General features: G+C 56.5%; 1 protein-coding gene across 3 annotated transcripts in view; it reads right to left on the bottom strand.

Annotated features, from left to right (window-relative positions):
* VAV2 (vav guanine nucleotide exchange factor 2) overlaps window positions 1–18,216 on the bottom strand; it is a 234,561-nt gene that overhangs the window by 10,665 nt on the left and 205,680 nt on the right. For 2 of the 3 annotated variants that reach the window (XM_025360221.1, XM_025360222.1), the window contains exons 13-23: window positions 16,530–16,615; window positions 15,624–15,756; window positions 13,132–13,241; window positions 11,689–11,790; window positions 10,886–10,974; window positions 7,695–7,711; window positions 6,919–6,940; window positions 5,761–5,888; window positions 4,417–4,491; window positions 3,049–3,101; window positions 1,958–2,074 (exon numbers count right to left, since the gene is read on the bottom strand). In XM_025360221.1, coding sequence (XP_025216006.1) covers window positions 1,958–2,074; window positions 3,049–3,101; window positions 4,417–4,491; window positions 5,761–5,888; window positions 6,919–6,940; window positions 7,695–7,711; window positions 10,886–10,974; window positions 11,689–11,790; window positions 13,132–13,241; window positions 15,624–15,756; window positions 16,530–16,615 — 932 coding nt within the window. Of the gene's footprint in view, window positions 1–1,957; window positions 2,075–3,048; window positions 3,102–4,416; window positions 4,492–5,760; window positions 5,889–6,918; window positions 6,941–7,694; window positions 7,712–10,885; window positions 10,975–11,688; window positions 11,791–13,131; window positions 13,242–14,526; window positions 14,542–15,623; window positions 15,757–16,529; window positions 16,616–18,216 lie in introns of all 3 variants that reach the window. The other variant, XM_025360220.1, reaches the window with a different exon arrangement.

Raw genomic sequence — 18,216 nt, 5'->3', positions numbered from 1 at the left:
GAAGTTGCTCTGGGTGAGCTGGAGAGTGGTGAGTGAACGTGAAGCCCTAGGACATTGCTGTGCACCACTGTAGACTTTATCAACGCTGGACACTGAGGCTACACTACATTTATTTTTAAAATGTTCTTTCTGGCCGGGCGCAGTGGCTCACACCTGTAATCCCAGCATTTAGGGAGGCCGAGACGGGTGGATCACGAGGTCAGGAGATTGAGACCATCCTGGCTAACACGGTGAAACCCCGTCTCTACTAAAAATACAAAAACTAGCCGGGCATGGTGGCGGGCGCCTGTAGTCCCAGCTACACGGAAGGCTGAGGCAGGAGAATGGCGTGAACCCGGGAGGCGGAGCTTGCAGCGAGAGGAGATCGTGCCACTGCACTCCAGCCTGGGCAACAGAGCGAGACTCCGTCTCAAAAAAAAAAAAAATAAATAAATAAATAAAAATAAATAAATAAATAAAATGTTCTTTCTTCAATCGTAAATTAACCTTAGCTTACTGTCACTCTTTTACTTTATAAACTTTTAAGTTTTTGTTAACTTTTTGACTCTTGGGTAATAATACTTAGCTTAAAACACAAATATATTGTACAGCTGTACAAAAATATTTTATTTCTTTGTATCCTTATTCTATAAGCTTTCTTCTGTCTTTTTTTCTTTGTTGTTGTTTTTACTCCTATGATAACAACGCCTTCTTCTGGAATGTCTACTGAAGGACTTGCCTGAGGCTGTTTTACAATTAAGTATTTTTTTGATGAGTAGAAGGAGTATGCTCTAAAATAAAAAGCACTGTACAGTGAATCCATAAACCAGTAACACAGTCAGGTATTACAATGATCACATACTACATATGTGCAGAATTGTTTGTGCTATGCTTCTATATGACTGGCAGCACTGTAGGTTTGTTCACACCAGCATAACCACACTCACATGAGTAATGGGCTGAGCTGTGATGTTACCAGGCCATGGGAACTTTTCAGCTCCGTTATAATCTTATGGGACCACCACTACATATGGGGTCCCCCACAGACTGGAATGTCATTATGTGGCCCATGACTGCATTTATCTACATAAACCAGACGCATAGCAAGGACTCCACACCACAACCAAGTGGGACATTCCAGGAATGCAAGGTTGGTTTAACATCTGGAAATCAGCTAATGTAATAAACAGTTGTTAAACAAATGGTGGCCTGGCTGCCTGGTCCTCTGTGAGGCCTACATACAGCACCCATCTTGTTTCTCCCTGGATTTAATGTGTACCATGAGTATGTGTGACCTACATCCAGCTCCCAGTCAGCAAGGCCCATCTTAGCCTCCTGCAGGCCAGGCATACAGAAGGCTTTCTGAGAATTTTCTTTCAGGTGAGCAATGTCCCACCAGCTCAGTGCTTGGTGGGCTCCAGCCCATTAGGGTCTGTCTCTTGGAGAGTTAACTACAGCCCCAGGGAGAGGGCATAGGGCAAGAGGAGGCAGCTCCCAGGGAGAGGGCACAGGGCAAGAGGATGCCCAGACTGTGCCAAAGCTGTAAGGCAGCAGTAGTCACAGGAGATACCCTCCTAGGCCCCTGGCTGCCTCAGAGCAGCGTGACAGGTCCACTGTCTCAACCTGTGGGGCTGCTGGGAAATCCCTGAGCTCACACAGCATTTCACTCACCCACTTGTACCTGAGCTTATCTTGTTCCTATAACCCAGAAATGTCCAACCTAGCCCACAGGGCAGCCAGAAGTCATGTAAACTTGGACCATGTGTGCATGCCACACAGGGTTTCACGCCCTGCCCAGCACACCTGTAGAGACCCCCTGGGTCCTCAGCACCACTTTCATCTCAATAATGTCCTCACTTGGGCAACAGATGACATGTCCACCCCAACCCCACAAGCTCAGGACGTGGAGAGGACAGTGGTCTCCACTTCAGAACGGCACTGGGGGATGGGTCTCCTCGAGCCCAGAGCCACCACTTACTTGATGCTTATTGCAAAGCGCTCAGCCTCAGCAGGCCGCTCCCTGATTAGGTAGGTCCCGCTGGCGTGGGACTTGAGCAGGTTGTCCGTCTGCTGCCTCTCCATGTTACCTGCAAACCTACAGGAGGGGGCCAGGAGGAAACGAGAGACGCAGTGAGGACAGTGTCTGAGGGGCGCCCAGCCCTCCGTGCATGGCAGGCCACATGAAGTACTCTGCAGTCCTCATCTGAGAGCTCATCTCCTAATGAACCCAAGAGAAAAGGCTGGGTCCCTATGAGTGGGGCACCACTGTGGGTGGGGTCTGCCTATGGTGGGATACAGTGAGGCTCAGGACAGGTCCTGAGAGGGGTAAAAGAGAGGGGTGACTGTGGCCGCCAGCCAGTCCCATGTACTGTCTTCTGCTCTACAGACCCCCATGGGCCTGCCAGAGGAGTACAGGGTATTCAGTAGATCCAATTTCCTTCCTAAAATATATTTTCACTATTTCAAAAGCAGTAAAGGCATAACTGCTTATGTGGATTTTTTTGCTAACACCTTGGAGATTGCCAACATCTATGTCAGTTGAATTTTGAACAGACTTTGAAACGAAGCTCTTCCTGCCACCTGTACGTCTGGTGGGTAATGAAGCCCACCCTGGGAGGACAAGGCAAGCGCCCTCCCAGAATCTGCTGCCACGCTGTCAGGAGAGCTGGGACTTCTGTGATTCCAAACAGCCTCACTGTTCCCACCAAGCAACTGTATTAAGTCAGTAAGTGGATTACACCTGTGACCTTAAATATACCACTTTTACATAGTGCACATAAAATTTTAAAAGGGTTTCATTCCCTGAAGCATCTGAGCCAGCTGAGCCGTTTTAGAGAGGGTTAACAGCCGCCTACAGGAGGGGGACTCCCCCAGGCTCCTGGCAAGTTATAGGCCAGGAGGGAGAAGGCATTTGGGAGCCACTGGGTTCAGTGCCCTGGAGACAGCAAGAGGCAGCCTGGGGCCTCCACCCTGCCGGGCCACTCACAGGCACCACCCAGACCCGGCGGGCATGCTCCCATAACAAAGAGGCCACCAGATGCCCACATATGCAGCCCACGATCCACTCACCAGGGGTATGCAGTGTAGTCGATCTCCCGGGATGGCGGCCGGCTGATGGGTGGCTGGTGGCAAAGCACAAGAGTGTTAACGTCCCCCCAGGGCCATCCACAGAACAGGGCTCAGAGGGGGTCGCTGTCGGTGACCTAACCCCCAGGCCCAGCATTGGCTGCCCTGGATGGGCCTGTCTGAGGACTTAGCCCCAGCGCTCCTGGCCTGGGAGGTGCCCAAGGGCAGTGGCCGGGACAACCTCATCTCTGAGTAGATGCCCCACAGGTCTGATGGAACAGATGCCGGCATAGCCACCAGCTAACACTGACATGGTCCCCTGGGAGGGCAAGGACCGAACGTGTGGGGAGTTCTCAGCCAGTGGACGTGAGCACACCCAGAGCCAAAGCTCCCTGCTTCAGAGGTCCCGAAGCCTTGGGGTGGGGGTCTGGTGGTGGCCACACTCAGGTGGGTGCTGCGGCTCCAGTGAGCAGGCAGGACTCCCTCCCTAGCTACAGCCCCCGACCCTGGCCTCACTGGGCCACAGGCTGGGCACAGTCTCAGAGACTACCTCTTCCCTCGCACCCTATTCACCATGCAGATGGGGTAACGGAGGCCTGGGGAAGGGAAGGGACCTGCCCCAGGCCACCTAGTGAGTTCGTGACCCTTGTCCTCCCCTGGTGCCTGGTCCCCTTGGTCATCCAAAGCACGCTAAGTGCTGAGCACTTGCCCTTTCAGCAGAGGTGGCACACAGGCTGACAGGACCGGGGCTGGGGTGGGGGGCACCGGGGCTGCCACAGTGGGGTTGGGCACCCACCCCCTGCACCTTCAGAGGTTTCACACTTTCATTTTAACTTGTCCTTTTGGGTGTGGAGGTGGGGTAACTCATTTTACTCAAGGCTGACTGCTGCCTTTCGTCACAGAGCCGAGAATTTGCTCCATACCCCTCAGATGAAAGCAACACCATATTGCCTTTGTTTTAAATAGCATAAAGTCTAGCTTTGAATCCATATGGTTGAGGGGAGCCTTTTTTTTCTTCTAAGGCTGCATAATAGTCCAAGAGAACTTATAGAGTCCCCGAAATCTGGTGAAAGGCAGCTGGCTGGTCTTCACCCCATCACAGCTGCTGCCGAGATGCCCGTTTTGGTGTTTCTAAAACCACAACGAGATGCCACCCGACGGGCTGAGCCCTTTATACACAGGACAGCGTGCTGCCCCGCAGCCCCCACCCGTCTTCTCTCTGGGCTCCAGCTCCAGGAAGCAGCTCACAGCAGCCTAAATTTAGCAAGGACGTCCCAAACAAGCCAAAAATGTCCACGTGAGGAGACAGCTCCCAGAACCCTCAGCACCCAGGCCACCATGCTCCGGAAGCTTCTGTGGGAAAGGACTCACCCTTCCATCCACAGGGCAGGGCTTCACAGATGAGCTGGGGAAATACCCTGACTTCCTGGTTTGCACCAGACGACCCTGGCAGAGGAAAGAGATGGTTAGGACCAGGGGGCCGAGCCTGGCCTATGGGAGTGTGGGGTCATGTAGATGGACTCAATCCAGGTCCTGGAGGATGGGAGAGCCAACGTCTTCCTTCCCAACCTCAGCTGACCTGGGAGCCAGTTAAGGCAGGGAGGTGCCGGGCGTCCCACCCTAGACATGAGAGCACTAAGGCCTGGTAAATCAGCAAAGCACCTCTGCAAGGCCCTCCAAGAAGCTGGCAGTCCTGTTCATACCCAGGGAGGGACAGAGCAGGACTGAGACTCTGCACAGCACACATGGCCTTTTGCGCCCTCTGAACCCTCTGTTATATGAATGTAGGGTCTGGCACAAGAAATTCATCACCGACTATGGACTGATAATGACCACGACAAAATGACCACAGCATCATTGTAACCTGAACATTAATACACGTTCGGCTCTAACGTCAGCTCCCACGGGAGGCTGCTTTGCTGGGCTAAATGCCATCAAGGTCCTGTGGTGCTCTGCTGACCTGTGGGTCTTGGGGCTCCCTTGAGCACTGGGGCTTGATAGAGGGGCCCAGGAGCAGGTGTCTGAGTCCCTGGCTCAGACGCCCCAGTGCCAGCATGCTCAAGGACGTGGGGTCTCAGTGTGTCAGGAGGAAAAGCAAATGCTCCCAGAACCCTTTACAGCCCAGCCATCGGCTGAAGGTGGGGATGAACACCCACAAAGGTCTCCATTCTGTAGGCCTTGGAAACGGAGAAGCACATTTCTGGCTCAAAACCATAAACCACATCACGATGACGCCATCTGTGCCCACCTGGGGAAGGAGCGAACCTGCCCATTCACCCCACGATCACGCAAAGGTTGCTGACCTGAACTGAGGTAGGGGTGGGGAGGAGGGTGGGCATGGTGTGGCCAGGGCAGAAGCCTGAGGAGGGCCTATGGGACACAACAGAGGCAGGAAGGACAGGGGCCAATGGAGAAAGGCTTGGGTGCCAGGGCAGGAGGGCCTCTCCCGGGAAGGGACGCTGCATCCCCTACCATGTGAAAGCAAACACCCGGAGAAAGACCAGGCTACGGTTCCCAAGAACGCATGCCACGGTGCAGAACAGGGGCACTGAGGCAGGAGAGGCCTTGCTAGCCACCCTGTGCCTCCTCCTCCCTGGTGATCTCTCTCAGCCCTCTGCCTCTGCCTGGGATATGCAGGACTTTATGTTTCTGCCCCAGGGAGCAGGCAGGAGCCAGAGCCGGGGACTCTTGACCCTCCCAGGCCCCAGGACCCACCTCCCACCACGGAGACTCAGGGTCACCCCTCAGCAGCTCAAGCACGTCGCCTGTCTGGAAGGTCAGCACAGGCTTCCCGGGAGGGGCTGGGTTGCCATGGTAATTCTGCATGGCCACCATCTTGGGACCTGCAAAGGACAGGACAGCTCACTCAGTGACTCAGCAGCTCGCTCGGTGACTGACTTGGCCCCGGCCCGCAGCCCACCCCATCACCGAGCTCGGCCTCCCCCAGCACACACAGCCCTGCGCCTGCATCTCCCCTCCCTAAATCCTTCCCATAAGCCTTGTGTCTTTTTGATAAATGTCATAAGTAAATTATTCATGCAATAAACAGATTCAGGGGTCATCGCAGAACAGCAACTTATTTTCAGATGGCACTTTGTGCTTTCTTCCAACACCCTTCAGATCTGTGGCCCCCAGGCAGCTGTGCGGGGCAGAAGACGAGGGATCCCTCGTGTCAGAGACGGGTGAGGGGTCAGCAGGCCCAGCAGCTTGCCCAAGGCCACAGAGCTCACAGAGGAGCTCTGGGCCTGAAATGGGGATCCTGGCTGTGCCCCCGGGGAATCTGGAGGCTGCTCTTAGACAAGCCTTGCTCCGACCCAGCCCTCCCTGTAGCTCTCAAAGAGCCCACGTCTCTCCCAGCCCAGCTCCTGCCTGGTCCCAGCAGCAGCGGTGTTTTCCATCTTTTGTCTTCTGCTAATGAGGGTAAGGCTGTACTGAGCACTGCCTGGACTGCACTCAAGTTTGCAGATAACCCGATGCTTTCTACGCTGTGTCTAAAAGCATGTTTCCATTAAGCAACCCACAGCAAGGCAGGAAGGGGATGGAGGACATGGTGGGAAGATGGCAGCGCCTTTTGGTCTCAGGTCTCTGGCTACAGCTCTGTGCCCCTCCCCGGCTAGAAGACCCTTGCCCCTCTGCAGGCTGGGTCCTGTCCCCACAGCCTGTTGCTGCCTTATCAGAAACAGAGCCAACTCCCAAGGAGGTGCCACAGAGGCCAGAGAGGCAGGAGGGAGGGGCCCCAGGCGGCGGCATCCAGGAGCCTGGAGCAGCTGGTGGCTGGGCAGACCCGGCCATCCCCACACCTAGGCCCTGGCTCAGCTCCCAGGTGACGGCTGACATGGATGACAGCACAGGGTCCAAGTCCAGATGACTCACCTGGTCCCGCTCCGGAGGCGTCCTGTGAGGACAAGGACAGAACACAGTGATAAGAGAAAGCTGCTCCTTGACTGTGGCCAATGCACTGACCCACCTCCCCTCTCCCTGTCCCCACTTGTTCCCAGATAGAGGGATCAAGGCAGGAGCAGGGGAGAAGAGGGACACTGTTCTCTATGTGACTCCCACCCTGGCAATATACTCCACCTCTGTGCACCTCCACTCCTGGAAGGTCTGTGCCCTTCCCTCTCCCTCTCCTTACCACGAGCCCCCACCTCCTCCAGGAAGCCTGCCCTGACCACCTGCTCTGAGCCTGGGCTTTGCGGTCTCCATCTAGGACACACAGTGCCAAATACAACAAAGTTTCCCTCCTCCATGAAGGCTGGTTCATGTGGACCTCATAGCTCGAGGGGTACATGAAGCCCCCAAAGTGACTCCATCCCCACATCAGCTAAAGAGAAGGCTCTGAGCCAACCGGGGGACTTGGGGACAGGAGGGCTGGCACGCAGGACCCAGAGCTGTACCCACAGCCTCGAGCAGCCAGTGGGCAAGGGAATGGGGGGGCAGCTAGGATAGGAAGACATCGCTGGGGCCCCTAGGAGGACTCTACTGACACCCACCAAGGAAAGCAGAGGCCTCTTGTGACTGAAAGCGGCTCATCCAAGCCGGTGTGGCTCCAGGAGTGGTGAGAGGCAGACAATTGGGTATTTCTGGCTCTGGGCACACAGGGCTGTGGCGGGGGCGGGAGCAGAGGGAGGGGAAACAGTTTTCGGACTTACCAGATCTGCAGGAGAAGCTGGAAAGGAAGCAGGTCCGGCGTTAGAGGGGAGGCCACTGATGCCAAGGCCCCGTGTGGCTCTCACTCACACTGACCCAAGCCTCTGGGACAAGCTTAAGATGGTAAGTGAGCCAAGCTACAAAGTGGTCTGTTTTGGACATGGATCATGGACACGCAGGTCCAAGCTCGTGGCTGTGAAAGCCTCTCGGTTACTTCTGGCAGCAAATTCTGAGCTCTGGCTTTAGGGGGCCCGTGGGAGAACTTGGACTGGATAATAGACCTGAGCCGGCGAAAAGGTTGTCCCGCCTGGGCCACCTCTTTTGAATGGCGGCAGCTGCCTGGATCACTGAGTGGTACGTGGCACACAATGGGGAGATTTCCACAATCGCTTAGTGATGCCTGCTGGGGCAAGTGATGAGGAGACATCGGTAGGTGTGCTACCTGCCACAATCGCTTAGTGATGCCTGCTGGGGCAAGTGATGAGGAGGCATCGGTAGGCATGCTACCTGCCACAATCGCTTAGTGATGCCTGCTGGGGCAAGTGATGAGGAGGCATCATGCTACCTGCCACAATCGCTTAGTGATGCCTGCTGGGGCAAGTGATGAGGAGGCATCATGCTACCTGCCACAATCGCTTAGTGATGCCTGCTGGGGCAAGTGATGAGGAGGTACTGGTACGCATGCTACCTGCTTGCTGTCCTCAGCTCAGACACCCAGGTGCCGACATGCTCAAGGACACAAGACCTCAGCGTGTCAGGAGGAGAGCCAATGTTCCCAAGACCCTTTAGGGCCCAGCCATCTGGCAAGCTGGCTGCCACCCACCACCAGAGGAGGCACGGAGCCCAACAGCTTACACACACGGCTGACATGACCTCCACCCCACCCAGCACTCACAGTGCAGACGGCCCTGGACAGACAGGTATCCACAGACACCGGAGAACAGGTTCCAGCTCAGTGGGCAGGGGTCGGGGGGCCAGCTAGACAGCAGCTATGACTGTGCCTGATGAAGGCTTCCCACAGGAAAGGCTCTCAGGAGAGGCCAGTATCTCTCCGGGACATCTCAGCCCCCATGGGCAGCAAACAGCTAAACCAGCCTGGGCAGAGCCCAGAGGTGAAAGCTACAATGGTCAAAGGAACACTGCCCAGAGCCAAACCACAGAGCAAAGGTAGAAGCCTGGACCAGAGGGAAGGCAGCTTGGACATTCTTAAAGGAAAAATAGCTACAAGTGGCAAGGACAGTGTCTCCCGGCAGAGGGATGAGGAGGGGGACAAGGACACAGGCACTGGGGGAGTCCCAGGTCCCTGAGGATGGAGCTGGGGCCAGCCAGGGCACTGCCAGGACATGGGAGAATGCGGACGGCAACGCTGGCTTCCAAAAGGCCTGCAGTTGCCTCTCTAGTGGAACCCTAACTACACATACTAGGAAAAATCGAAAACCATACAGAGGTGGGGCAGGCGGGCACGCACGTCCGCAGAAAGCAGGACAGTGCCCGGGGCCTCGTGGCAGCTGGCTTTGCCTGGGGATAGCAGGAGTAGTTTTTCTCTCCTCCTTTACACTTCTCTACATTTTCCAAATTTTCTTTTTTTTTTTTTTTTTTTTTTTTTGAGACCGAGTCTTGCTCTGTCACCCAGGCTGGAGTGCAGTGGCGCCATCTCGGCTCACTGCAAGCTCTGCCTCCCAGGTTCACGCCATTCTCCTGCCTCAGCCTCCTGAGTAGCTGGGACTACAGGAGCCCGCCACCGCGCCCGGCTAATTTTTTGTATTTTTTTTGTAGAGAATTTTCCAAATTTTCTATGGAAAATCAGTAATTAATAATCGGGGGCAAAACAGAAAAATCACAGAAAAAAGAAAACTTGGCAGGAAATATACCAAAATACCGCCTTTCATTATTTCTAAGCAAGTTCACGGGTGATGCTTTCTTTAAAATTTCATTTCTTTTTTTCTTTTTCTCCAAATTTTTGGTAAGTAAATGTATTACTTTTACAATCAGAAAAAGAAAAAAAAAGGTTCTGAGTGGCTGCAGCCAGTCGTCTGGGAGAGGGACATGCGGCCACAAGAGGGCAGTATGGATGGACACAGCTGAAAACCCGCGTTCAGGCCACAGGCTGCCTGCAGAATCCTCCAGTACTAACTCCAGGGGCTGCGGGATCCTGCGCACAGCTGGGGGGCTGCATTGGGCCTGTGGTGGGGACAAGGGGGTCCGGGCTGACCTTCTGCCCTCTCCCCGGGGTAGGGTACTGGGCTGGCACTCACAGTAAATGATAAATTAACTATTGATCTAAAGTCCCAGCTCAAAATGTATTCCGGGCGCTGGTGTCTCCGGGTGACAAGCTGGCCTGACTTGTTTTTCTGTCTTAAAACACTTCCAGGAGGCCCAAGGAGACAAGACCCAGAGACTCGGCCTGGGGCCACCGGGGGCTCTTTGTTGAATGGAAGCTCCGCTAAGAAGTGCAGACAAATTGCCGAAAGTTTCAAGCCTCAGTTTCTGGGACTGATGATGGAGGTGACATCCTGATGTCTGAAACCTCTCTGGAGAGAACCATCTCAGGCTTTGCACCACTGTCCAGCTGCCCGGAGCTGGGCACAACCCCAAATGTATGCCCCCCAACCCAAGATGCTTCAGGGGAGCCTCCAGGGCGCATCTCTGCCTGTGCCCACTGCCAGCCTGGCTCAACCCTCCCCCCTCCCTGAGCCTCAAGCTACCCTAGAGGGGCATGAACAGGAGGGAACCACTGTAAGTGCCATGTGTGTACACATGCATGTGCGTGTGTGTATGAACCATTTACTAACATGGCTACAGCTACTGATGGCCAGGCTCACCCACCGGGAGAAGCCAGGGTGACCGGTGTTTCTGTGATGAGAAACCTCCATGCACCCATCGAGAATGTTCTGTGCCGGGTTTGGGGATGGAGATTCCAGAAGCTTCCTCCCAGAGCGGGGCAGGGGATGTAGGAGATGGGGAGGGGAGGGGTCCTCGAGTACCCATTAGGAGAGAGGCCTTGGAATGGAATTCATCCCGGCTGTGTCTACTGATAAGTGTGTGACGTGTGGCAGATGTCTGCCCCAGGGCACATAAGCACCAGTGTCCTCATCTGGTCCCTGCCCCATGGGAGATGGTGCCTGAGGCCCAGTACCTGGGTGGTAGAGGGCAGAAGTGAGTGGGCACAGTCAGGGACTCGGGGGGTACTCACTAAACTTGCAGGGAGGTATCACTTCCAGGCACTCCTTGTGTGCCCCGACGCCACACTTGGTACACATGTATCCCTGGTAGAAGGTGCCTCTGCACAGGGGAGGGCGGGAGGTGAGGTTGAGGCTGGGGCCGGCTCCTCACGCCTCTCTGCCAAGGTCAAGGCCCTTGTTCCCACCCAGGCTCACCTGGCTGGCTCCCTCCCAGCACACACATCCCTCACAGCCCTGAGTATCCAGGACCCTCCTTTACCAGGCAGCCTGACACCTGCTTTCCCCTACTTACCCCAGCCTGCCTCCCCGCCCCACACAGCATCCCGGGCACCCAGGGACAATCGCTCCCTGGCTAGATCTGAAACTCCAAGGGCTTGGCTGGGCCTCTTTTTTTTTTTGAGACAGGGTCTCACTCTGTCACCCAGGCTGGAGCACAGTGGTGACATCGCAGCTCACTGGAGGCTCAATCTCCAGGGCTGAATCAGTTCTCCCACATCAGCCTCCTGAGTAGCTGGGGCCATAGGTGCAGGCCAACACGCCTGGCTGACTTTTGTACTTTTTGTACAGACAGAGTTTTGCCATGTTGCCAGGCTGGTATTAAACTCCTGGGCTCAAGCAATTCGCCTGCCTCAGTCTCCCAAAGTGCTGGGACTTGAGCCACCATGCCTGGCACGGGCCTGACTCTTGTGGGATATACTCCCTTAACCCCTCAGGGCCTCCCACAGGGAACACAGGACAGAGAGAACACTAAGCTCCCTCGGGGACCTGGGGTGGGCGTGGATCGAGGTGAGGGCTAAAGGAGTGGGTTTCCTACCTGAGGAACATTTTGCAAGCTTTGCAGTTGGTGGTCTTGTCAAACGTGTACATCTGGAAACTGTGGTGGTTGGCATTGGCTTTGTCCGGCTTGATGTTTGACCTGACAGGAGGGAAGGAGAGCAGACGCTACACCCACCAGATTCCCCGAGCCCCGTCATGTGGCCATCCTGGGAACTAGCTGGGCTCCAGACCAAGGCTGTGCAGAATCCGGGAGGGCCTGGACTCCAAGCCTGGCTCTGCCCCCGACACGGGGCAGACTCGGGACCCAGACTCCCTGCTGGTAGAAGGCAGGTCAGACAGGAAGCTTTAACACTGCTGCACTGGCCTGACAGAACCTTCCAGGTGGCGGTGGTGGTCTAAGGTCCTGACTGGGATTGGATGTGGGCAGGTGTGGCCATTTGTTAAAACTCAGCAAACATATGCTTAAGATTTGTTTGCCACATTGGATGTAAGCTTGAAATTTCAGAAGCTAAACAAATATTGGGCCCCTTGAGGTACGTAGCGGGGCTGCACTGGTGTGCAATTCACTTTGACACAGACCCGCTATTGCATGGCCAGGGGTGGGGTGGGGTGGGGTGGGGTGACGCGGACAGCGGCGGCGTGGTGAGAAGACGGCTATTCACCATCATGTTGCTTCAGCTTCCATGAACACTTGAACTTCTCCACAATAGGATGTTGGGAAGAAAATTACAGGCCAGGGAAAGCAAGTGGCAGAAGAGGAGATGCCCCAGGCCTCCCTCACAGAGCCTGGGTGCAAACAACGTGGCTGCATCTATTCCCACGAGCCAGGCCCCGGCCCCGCTGTGTCCAGTGGTTCCCTTTCGATCCTCCCAAGAAGTCCGGAACACAGGCCTTCCCCTCTCCATTTCACCAGCGGAAACGGTCAGAGAGGCGAGCGCACCTGCCCGCAGAGCTCAAGCACAGACGACCCTGCTGGCCCTCCAGGGTCCGTGTTCCCAAAACCCACTCATCACCTTTCTCTGTTTCACATATCTGGGGGTACCTCTTGGATTTCATGGAAAAATAGTTCTGTGGCTTCAAAAACAGGTGTCAAGCCACCAGCCCGTAAGACCCTGAAGACTGGGGTCACCAGGAATCCTCTGGCATCATGGCCACTCCCAGCCGGTCACTGCTCTGTGGGCCAGGCGTGCCAGGCTCAGGCTCGGGGTGGAATGGCTCATTCCAGCAGGACAGCGGAGCCTGCCTGGGACAGGCGGTGGCAGAGGGAGAGCCCTCTCACTCTGGATCGATTGTTAAAGAGGATGCCACCAAGGGAGGCTGGCGTCCCAGGGGTGATGGAGGTTGTCTGTGTCCCTGACATTCCAACTTTGCCTCCCTCCACCCCTGGTCTGACAGGAGTCACAGACACAATCCACCTGGGCTTCCGCCCCCCCATACAACTGATCTGCACGGGACCTGGGGGCTGCCACCTGGAACTCACATGGCCATCTCAAACTGCTCCATCCACTTCCTCTTCATATCTTCTGTTTTGCAGAAAAACTGGAAACCTTGCTTTCCTTGAAGGTGAATTAGGTAGAAGCCGTAGGACCACTGCGGGAGAGAGGGGCCATGCTTGCCACGGACACGGCTTCAGACATCCTGGCACGTGCCCATGTGTACTCTTGCCTGTGCAGTATGTGCACGTGTGGGTGCCCGTGCCTGTGTGAACACGTTCTCACGTGTGTACCTGTACTCTTGCCCACGCTGTATGTGCACACGTGTCTCTGTATGCATGCATGCATAGCTGTGCGCTCGCATCCTCCCGTGAGAATACATATGCGCTTGTGCCTTCACCTGTGCATGCATACGAGTGTGCTGTGTGCATGGGTGTGCATCTGTGCCCGCACGCGTCTATGTGTGTGCACCTGTGCCTGAGTGTACCCAGTGCTCCTGTGAGCATGTGCGCGCACACACTTGTGTCTGTCCCTGCAGGTACACACATGCTCTAACATGTATGATGCGTGTGCACCCATGCTGTGTGTGCTCTCCTGTGGGTGCACACACATGTGCATGGGCAGATCTGCACACCTGCCTGTGCCCGTGTGCGAGGATGCTCCACCGAGTGGATATGTAGATGCATGTTCAGTGCGGGCAGGACCCCAGGGAGGATGAGCTCGGGGCCCCACCCAGGGCCCCTCCACGAGGCCTGACCACCCACTTTCACTTCCCAAATGTGATGCTAAAAAAACCTCACTTCTCTGAAGTAGAACAATAACAACAAAAAAGCAGCGAACAGCCATGGGCCTGGGGCTCCCTCTGCGAAGCCATCCCCCACTGAGCAACCCACAGCTACCCGCTTCCCTGCCTCCCCTTCGGCCACCCCACAGGCCTCGCCATCTCTCCGAGCTCTTGGACAGAGGGCTGTCAAAGTGGTTCAGAAAAAAGAGTTTGGCAAATAGGAGCCCACTGGGTTAGAAAAGATGGCGGGAAAGAGGAAGGAAGGGAGGCATGGAGAGAGGAAGGGCGGAGCGGGATGGGAGGAGGAAAGACACAAGGAAAGAGAGAGGAAAAGGGGAGGAAGAGGGAGGGAGGAGGGAGAGAACACAGAAAAACAAAAAGGATGATGGAGAGCTGGAGAGAGACCGAGAAACCCCAGCTTCTGGCCCGAGCTCCAGCAACTGAGGGTCACGGGGTTTTCCTTTCACACTGTCTTTGTGGGTCTTTCATCATGAATACAAATCATTTCATCATTGAGAGAGGGAGAGGAGGACGGAGGACCAAGAAAACCAGGAGCCCAGGCCCTCAGGTCCCTGGGTCCCCTGGCTCTGGGCAGAAGTGCCAGCACCGGGCTGGGATGATTGAGGCAGGTGGGAGGACCTGGGCGCTAGGTGCTTACCATTTTCCCGTGAGACTAGGAAGCATGAGGAGAGGAGAGGAAGGGGGAGATGGTCAGTGAGAGGCTCAGCCCGGCCCCGTGGTGGGTGCCGCGGTGTGGGGGCGCCAGGAGCCCTGGCAGGTGGGACACCCTCCAGTGCCCAGGTTGGGGGTGGGGCGATCAGTGGGAAAAGGACTTTCTTCCCCGAGTGTTGGCTGCTGGAGGCAGGAACTCGTGGGCCCGTTATTTGTCTTGGGTATCAGGGCAGGGAGGGTCACCCTCAACGGCTCATCCAGCCTGCACTCGCTGGGTCTGGACCAGGCCCACACTGCCAGCCCTGGACGCCAGGGCCCGGACTTTCAGAACATGGGCTCCTGACCCCCCGCCCCCTGCCCCACCAGGGCTGAACACGGTAGGTGCTCAAGTGCCATGGGCAAAAGCCTCAGCTGAAGCAGGACTGAACCAGAGAGCCAGGCAGCAATAGCCCTGTAGCCATGGTCCTGCCCCACAGCAGGTTTGGCCCCGCCCCTATAGCCCTGGCCCCACCCCCTGGCAGCCACAGGCCCACCTCTGCAGTCCTGGCCCCGCCCTAGCAGCCACAGGCCCCACCCCTGCAGCCCTGGCCCCGCCCCAGCAGCCACAGGCCCCGGTCAGCTACATGTAGTGTCTTGGACAAGTCACAGCCAGACCTACCCACAGCCCTCCTCCAAGCACTGCAGGGTGGGACGGGAGAGGAAAGCCTGCTTGCTACAAGGGACAACATGGGCTAGAGTCAGGCTGGTCAGATGGAAAGCCGAGGTTGAAAGCCCCACCCTCGCTAGAGGCCTTGGGCAGGCCTCTCCCCTCTGCTCCAGTCGCCCCACTGAAGTGGGAGTGGGATTCTGGTCTCACTCACCCATCTGGGGGGCGCTGGGCCCGGCGAGGAGCAGGGGTCATGATGGCGAGGCAGTGACTCAGAGGGGAGGCTTCCTGCAGGGTGAGGACACTCACCCCAACCCTCCCGGCCAGCATCAGCGGCTGACTTCGAGTCCCCTTCCCTTGGGGTCTGGAACCCAGTGCCTCTCTCCAGGCCACCCCCACGTTCCTGGGTAGTGGGTGGCGGACCCAGAAGGCCCCACCTTCTTGATGTCCTTGTTGTTCATGGGGTCATCGGTCATCTTGTGGAAAAGCAGCTCGATGATCTCCTTGAGCTCGTAGTTGTAACCCTTCCGCTTGCAGACGATGACCACCTTGTCAAACAGGAACAAGTACCTGGGCCAGGCAGCGCAGCGGGGCGTCAGCACCCCGGCACTGTGTGCTCTGCTCCGAGGAGGCAGCAGGAGCTGAGCCTGAGGCTCTGGCACGCGGCTCCCTCTCCAGGCGAGCCCTGCCCTCACCTGGCTCACCAGGCTAACGCTGAGCCTCGGTCAGGTCTCGGCTGTTCCCACACTGCTTCTCCAGGAAGCTTTCCTTGGCTCCCTACCCTTGTGACTGAGGCTGAGCCACGAGCCCTTCAAGGGGCTGCTGCACCTCCCCCACGTGGGCCTCCCGTGCAGCACTGAGCCCTGACGGCCACTCCCAGTTGGTTCCGCACTGGACTGGGAGCCTCAAGAGGGCGGGACCCAGATCTGCTGTGACCCCTGCCCCAGCGCACAGTAGGTGCACAAGGAGGGCCCTGGACAAGCCTGGGCCACCGTGGGCCTGGACACTCTCTGGCAGTCATTTGGCAAAGAGCTCATCCAGCCACTCTAGGCCTGTCTTGGGTCCCCGGAGGCGGAGCATTGGCAGTGGGAGGCCTGGCCCTCACCGACGGCTGCCCCAGCCCAGCTTGGTGCCCGCCACAGGCACAAAAGCCCCACTGCCGTGGCGCCCGCTCGCTGACGAGAAGGAAGGAAGCAATTAAAACTGAACAACACCAAGCCACCACCAGGCAGCTCTTTCCACAGGAAGGCCGGGCTTCCAGAGCCACTTAGGAGCGGCTCCCTGGCAGGGAGAGCCAGACCCTGGCGGGATGCCACCCAGCCCACAGCACGCGCCCCACTCACCTGTCCTGCTTGGTGTGGTTGACTATGGACCGGACTTTCAGTTCCCCGTCAATCTTTGGTCTTCCAAATTCCTCCAGTTTCACTTGCTGGGAAGAAGGAGAGGGGCCGTCAGCCGGGGCTGGAACAGGCCCAGTTCTCCTGACCACACGGACAGGGCAGACTGTCGCGCACCGAAGCGAGCTCCCCACAGGCAGCAGAGGCGGGACAAAGGGAAACAGCCCCCATGGCTCCCAGCTGGTGCTCAGGATGGACGAGGGAGGGTGCAGAAAACTGGGAAGGGACGGGGCCTGGCAGCTTCTGTCCTTTCCCTGGCCAGCCTCGCCAAGGGGCTCCCTTCAGCTCTGGAGACAAAGGGCGATTGACGGCGCCGGTTCTGTTCACAGGCTGCCACTGTGTGGAGCCCCAAGCGGGACCCGGTCGGCAAAGCCAGACGCCCAAGCCCGAGAACCCACGTTCGGGAGAAAACAAACAGCGCCTATCTACTGCAGGGCGGGTGGGGCCGGGGTCCTGCCGAGGGTGAGGCTTTGACTCAGACCCCTGTGTGGTTCGCTGAGGTTTCATTTTCGTTGTCTGTCTGGTTTTGTCTCTGACTCTTTTGGTTCAGAGAGAGTTTCTCTTGACATGTTCCCTGCGTGGCTTTCAAAGTGTCCATGCAGACAGGAAAAGGTGGAGGAAAATGCTTTGAGACGTGAACAGGGCCCTGCCTGGGAGGTGCTCGAGGCACGGGCTCAGCGTTTCCTTCCAAGGTCTCAGCCCCAGAGGCTGCAAGGACAGCTTTGGTGCCACGTAGCCTCAGTCAACTTACTCCAGGCCTCCGATCTCAGCTCTCGCCACCTTCCCTGTGGTGATGGGATTCGAAGCCAGGACCGGGTACAGGGACTGGCTCATGAGGACGCTCGGCGCCTGCTGGCCATAGCGCCTGCTGGCCATGCTGTTTGATTCTTGTTGTTGTCGACGTTTTTGAGACAGTCCCACTCCGTCACCCAGGCTGGAGTGCAGTGGCGCAATCATGGCTCACTGCAACCTCTGCCTCCCGGGTTCCAGAGATTCTCCTGCCTCAGCCTCCCGAGTAGCTGGGATTACAGGCACCCGCCACCACGCCTGGCTAATTTTTGTACTTTTAGTAGAGACAGGGTTTTACCACGTTGGCTAGGCTGGTCTCAAACTCCTGACCTCAAGTGATGCACCCACCACAGCCTCCAAGAGTGCTGGGATTATAGGCATGAGCCACCGTGCCTGGCTTGTTCTTGTTGTTTAATGAACAAGTATTGCTCCTATGTAAAAACTTAAAAAACAAAACAAAATGAACTTTTCTCCTCACGTCCTGCTCACTGTACGCATTTGCAAATGCCTCGCGCAGGAGCTCACGGCAGCATGGACCCACCAGGTGCTGATGGCATGGGGTGTGGCCGTCCTTGGCCTCCTCTGCACCCACACACTTTATTTATTTTTTCTTTATTTTTTTTCTCTTTTTTGAGACGGAGTCTCACTCTGTCTCCCAGGCTGTAGTGCAGTGGCCGGATCTCGGCTCACTGCAAGCTCTGCCTCCCAGGTTCAGGCCATTCTCCTGCCTCAGCCTCCCGAGTAGCTGGGACTACAGGCGCCCACCACCTCTCCTGGCTAGTTTTTTTTTGTAACTTTAATTTATTTCTAAAATGAAAGATGAAGGGGGCAGTATCATAATGCC

Source organism: Theropithecus gelada, chromosome 15, assembly GCF_003255815.1.
Source record: "Theropithecus gelada isolate Dixy chromosome 15, Tgel_1.0, whole genome shotgun sequence".
Taxonomy (NCBI): Eukaryota; Metazoa; Chordata; class Mammalia; order Primates; family Cercopithecidae; genus Theropithecus; species Theropithecus gelada.
Note: the sequence above shows the minus strand (reverse complement) of the source record. Positions and strands in the feature narration are given on the sequence as shown.